Raw genomic sequence first — 5,749 nt, 5'->3', positions numbered from 1 at the left:
AACCAAAGACACCCACTCCTTGATCGAACGTACGCTAGGAGGACCACCCAAATGTACGCCTTTGACCTAGAGTGTGAACGTACACTAGGGGAACCACCACGAGCGTTTGATGACAAGTCTTTGAGCCAAGGGTAATACCCAAATGTATGCTTTAACCCTTTTATCCATTGTGTAATAGTACGCGAACGTTTGCCCCTATAGTACCGAATGTTCGCTGACAATTCTAAAAAGTAATTTTAACCCATTCTCTACCTGTTCAGAGGAGAGCACACCATTGATGAGTGCTAAAATATATGTATTTTAGCCCCTTAATTTATATTTGTTAATTCCTTAGTTTTGTTAGTTTGTGCAATTTTATTTCCTTTTTGTATTTTCTTTGTTTTATAGGTTTTTGGAAGAAAAGGAAGCACTTCTAGAAAGTTCGATGTTAAGTGCAAAAATATTCACATTTTCAGCCCTTAACTTGCATGTTTTAATCCTTTGGTTTTAGTTAATTAGGTCATTTTAATTCCTTTTTTGTGTTTTCCATACTTTTGTAGGCTTTTGGAAGAAAATAAAGTAAATCTGGAAGATTTGGGTTGAAAGAGAGCAAATAGGAAAACTGGGAGCCCCCTGACACTGCAATCGATCACAGTACCAGAAGACAAAGCATGAAGCAGGCCACGAGCGCTCGAGCACACAATAGAAGAGGTTCGATCGCAGACCTGCGATCAAGCGCACACGGGTTACGATCGATCGCACCCGTGCGCAGGAGACACATCAAAGCTGCGGCCAGATTGTCATTCTTTCCATATTAGGGTTTTCCAACTCCCAATTGTAATAGGTTTTGAAACCCTACAAAATTCCTTGGTTTACTAGTTTGTCAAGGACTTTTAAAGCCTATAAATAGACCTTTAAGTCTCTAGAGTAAGGGACTTTGAGAAGGAGAAGAATTGGAGCTCTTCTAATTCAAGTTTCGGGTTTCTTCTTTTCCTTTCTTTTGTTTTCTTTTCTTTTATTTAATGAAGATGTTTAACATCAACTTTATGTGTAGCTAATATATTTAGTAGGGCTAGATTGAAGCCCTAGTTATGTTTAGTTAATATTTCAATATTGGCGCCTTTGTAATGATCTTGTTGTACTATTTAACTTGATTAATACCTGCTTGCATGAATTCCTCATATGTGTGTGCCTGATCAACATATGCATGTGGTATGAACTAGTTAGTTAAATCAATTTGGATGGCCGAGTCCTGGGTTTAATAAAAGTAACAAAAGAATCCACACCGCGGTTCTTGGGTTAATCAATATGGGGAATTCGGAGTATACGCCGATGACCTAGGCCTCATGTGTTTGTCGATTTCCATAGAGTATATGGTTTCCTAAGGAACAACTTAGTATACACCATGCTAAATCCCTTAGAAAAGAAAAGAGTTAGAGTATACGCTATGCCTAACTCGTTGCTTAGGAAAATCTATAGCTTAAGGAGTATATGCCATGCCCATAGGTTGACAAACATTAGATATGCATAACATGATCAAAGCATTGACATATTGTTATATTAGCTGAATATAATTAGTGGTGGATATCAAAGCCCTACCTTTTATTATCATCATTTAAACAATCAATCTTTGTTTTACTTAAGGAATTTATTTTTAAACAAAATTCAGCAATCCTTATGGGAATGATCATGTACTTGCACCATATACTATTATGTTGACCTTGTGCACTTGCAGGTAAAACGTACAATTATTTACCTATTAATTTAGGTAGATATTTGGACAACAAGTTTTTGGCGCCATTGCCAGGGATTGCGGCGAATTTTGTTTAGAATTATTTTCCTTTAGTTGTGTTATTTTAATTTTCAATTTTAAATTTAGTTGTTATCAAAAATCAAAAAGATTTTTTGTTTTCCCCAACTTTTCTGTTTTCTGTTTCAGGTTGCGGATTAGCATTCTGTGCTTGTGATCAATCGTCAGCCGAGTACAATCGAGCGCATTGCCATCGAACGCACCAACCTGCGATCGAGCAAAGTTCCAAGGAGCTTCCAGACCAGCAGTGCTGAAGCTGCTTGACTAAAGAAGCAATTCAGTTGATGCAAGGTCGTCGATCTTAAGACTCAACCGTTATTCCACTTGATCCTGAAATTGAGCAGACAATTCGACAACGACCTAGAAACAAAGAAGAAGAGGAAGAAATTGAGATGGAAGATTTGCAAGAGAATCCAATTGGGCCAAGACCATTAGAGGCAAATCCACCACGCAGGCATTCGTTCCAGCAAACCTCCATCAACCTTCCTACATAGCATATCAACCGGAGGTGGAAGGTAGCTATTATATTTCTCCTCAAATCCTTAATGCATTGACTCACTTCAGAGGCACAGCTACTGAGGATCCCAACTGGCATCTTAAAGAATTCTTTGATTTATGCAAGTTGCAACATATCCAAGGCCTAACTCCAGAGAGACTTAGGTTAGTCCTTTTCCCTTTCTCTTTAAAAGATAATGCTAAACTGTGGTACAACTCCTTGCCTGCAGATTCTATCCATACTTGGGAGGAATTAACCACAAAGTTTCTGAAGATGTTTTTCCCAACTCAAAAAACAAAACAACTTAAAAGGCACTTCAATTGTGCCAACAACGAGATGGAGATTTGTTCTTTGAGGCCTGTGATCACTTCAATTCCTTGTTTCTAAAGTGCACACATCACAACATCCCTCAAGATGATCAGGTACAAATTTTCTATGAAGGTTTAGATGATACTAACAAAGGGATGGTTGATTCAGCTTGTGGAGGAACACTTATGGAGAAAAGTAGTGAGGAAGCAATGGAACTTTTTGAGATATTAACTGAGCATTCCCAGCAATTCTGCTCAAGAGGAAGGAGAAGGGTCAAAAGCAAGGGCATGTATGAAGTTAACCTCAGTGGGGGATCGCCCAATCAAATGGCTGCTGTAGAAAATAAGTTGGACCTGATTGTCAAGGCCATGACTGCTCAGAAAATCTCACCTCTGCAACAGGACACACCAATCCAGGTATGTGCTATTTGTTCCCATCTAGATCACACCACTGAGATGTGTCCTTTATCTCCATTTGCAGAGCAAGAAGTGGAAAATTATGTGGGACCAAACAATTACCCCCACAAGAACAATCCATATTCCAACACTTACAATCTAGGATGGCGCAACCATCCAAATTTCTCTTGGAGTAATAATCAAGGATAGCAGAAGGGGCCCCAACAAGCAAGCCAACCAACTCAAGAGTCAAAGATGAACCAACTGGAGAATATGATACACAACCTGGTGACTTTACAATAGCAATTCACGGCTGATAAAAAATAATTCAATACAAAGACCGATCAAGCCATTCAAAGACTGGAAGTGCAAATGGGCCAGATGGCAAAGGAGCTGAGTGAGAGGAAGCAGGGAGAATTTTCAGCTCAAACAATACCTAACCTAGAGAGTCACCAGCAGCTGAAAGCAGCCACAGTTCTCAGAGGCCCTGTTCCTGCACCACCAAGGGCACTTGAGCCAAATTCTGTAGAGCTCAAGTGCAGCTCTTCACACTAGAAGACATTACAGTCACAAGTAGAAGTGTTTGAGCAATCCAGGAGCTCAAACGCATCTACTCAAAACAGTGGTACTGAGGCCATTAAAGGCGGTACATTTTTTTTTCTTCTTGTTTTTCATCATATCAATTTCTTTACTTTACATGTATCTCACTTATCCTGTGTGCTTCTTTTTCATTATTGTACATTATGCATTCAAAAAAAAAAAAAAAATTTGTTTTTACTTTTTGTTACTACGATCGATCGCAGCCAGCATGCGATCGAGTGTAGTAACCGAATGTTGGCTCTACACATTCTGTCAATGCGATCGAACGCACCTTGGGTGCAATCGAGCGCACCTCACCCACACACGCACACCCTTGCCCGAATACGATCGAATGCACCACGCGTGCAATCGAGCACACTTGGACAGCAGGGCATGTGACCTATTTTAGGTCACTTTCCCCCTAATCCCCCTCACACTCTCCCGACGCCGTACAAGCTACCCAAACACCCAACTCCGGCCACCTCCAATGCTACCACACTACCACCATTTTCCACCACTTTAACCACCACCACCGCACCGCACCAACACTTGCACGGCCCCAGTTTGCCCCACGGCCATCATCCTTACACACATCTTCCCATCAACAACCCAACTCTGACCACCCTCATCTTCACTTTTCATTTCAATTTTTAGCACAGTGTGGGTGTTTATCCACCCACATTGTCGCTCTATGTTGGTTTTTTTATGTTTTTACAGGGGGATTTGAGCGGTGTTGCATTGTATTGCAAAGTTGACCCTCTCCAGTGCACACCAACTGTTCGACAAAAGTCCCCAATCAAGCTCAACAAGCCAAGAACCCGTGCTTCATCCTCTTGGGGGTCCGAGGCTCAAGCTATTTCTCCCCCGCCCATTTTTGAAGAGCGGGAGCTACTATTTGAGACTACCTTCGCCATTTGCGAAGACTTTCAAAACCATGAGGCGACTCAATGGGCAGTCGCCGAGTTTAAGCGAAGGGAACTCAAGAAGCAATTCAAACTAGTCACCTCCACCACCTATCGGAGGTTGGTAGTTGAATTCTATGCCAACCTTTCCCATGACTGCAACAATTTGGCCGCTCTCTCTTCCAAGGTGCACGGCCAAGCCATTGACGTGACAAGGGCCGACATTGTAGCAGCCCTTCAATGCAATGATGAGCAACCTCCAGAAGCCGCACATCTTGCTGAGCAACCGCACCGATTCTATGTGGCGGAAATCATTGAGGACATGTGCCAAGGGCAATATGCCGATGCCCACCATAATGCTGGCAGCCGATCCAAGCTACCTCAAAGGCTTTGGTTTGTGGACTCAATATTGCACCGCAATGCTTTCCTCTTGGGACACAAAACTCAGAGGCGTGATCAATTTCTACAAACCCTCTACGCCTTCCACAAAGATGATTGGTACTCCGTTCTCGACATCATTTGGAACCAAATACATAAATTTTGGAATAGAGTGCACATTGGGGGAGCAGAGTCCACTTATTTATGGGGGTTGCCTTTCCCATACCTCATCACGTATATTCTTTGGAAAAAAGGCATCAAGGGCACCGCAGCAGGCGAGCCAGTTACTACTACTCCTATATTTGGCATTCACCAATGAAATAAGAGCTGCTCCCATATGTCCCAGATACTCCCAGCACCAGCAGCTGGTGAAGAAGGGAGTGAGGCCGAGCCAATGGTCAAAGATAAACCGGCAGCTAAGCCGGCAGTGGCAGAGGAGGAAGAGGCCCCAATCATTTTTCAAGCCGCACAGTACCCCTCCCTTAGTGAAGAGATGGCAGGCCTTCGAAGAGAATTGGTTGATCAAAGAAGGGAAGCTCGGGAAGATAAAGCTTTAATGGATCAACAACTAGCTGCCTTGGAAGAATTGATGCGAACCATGATTAGCCGTTTACCACCACCTTTTAGAGCATCTACTTCTGGACAACACTAAGCAGGGACTACTGTCTGGCTGAAGACGTAAAACTTAGCGCTCATGGGAGGCACCCCATAGTTTATCCTTTTATTTTCTTTTCTTTTTTTTTTAAATGTGTTTTCAGTTAATCTTTTTATTTATCTTTAGTTTTGTTCATTTTTACTTGTTTTTGTGTTTTCTTGTTTTGCAGGGACAAGCGTGCCTCAATTCAAGTTTGGGGGTGTGCAATGAGCCATGCTTTCCAAGACTATTTCGTCCATCTCCCGG

General features: G+C 42.1%; 1 protein-coding gene across 1 annotated transcript in view; it reads left to right on the top strand.

Annotated features, from left to right (window-relative positions):
- The window catches only part of LOC132162303 (uncharacterized), a 7,100-nt gene extending 1,600 nt beyond the window's left edge, over positions 1-5,500 (top strand). Inside the window, exons 4-5 of the mRNA XM_059572553.1 lie at positions 4,524-4,771; positions 5,195-5,500. Of these exons, the coding sequence (XP_059428536.1) occupies positions 4,524-4,771; positions 5,195-5,500 (554 nt within the window). The remainder of the gene's footprint in view (positions 1-4,523; positions 4,772-5,194) is intronic.
- Positions 5,501-5,749: the final 249 nt, after the last annotated feature.

This window comes from Corylus avellana, chromosome ca9 (genome assembly GCF_901000735.1).
Source record: "Corylus avellana chromosome ca9, CavTom2PMs-1.0".
Taxonomy (NCBI): domain Eukaryota; kingdom Viridiplantae; phylum Streptophyta; class Magnoliopsida; order Fagales; family Betulaceae; genus Corylus; species Corylus avellana.
This window is presented reverse-complemented; position numbering and strand designations above follow the sequence as displayed.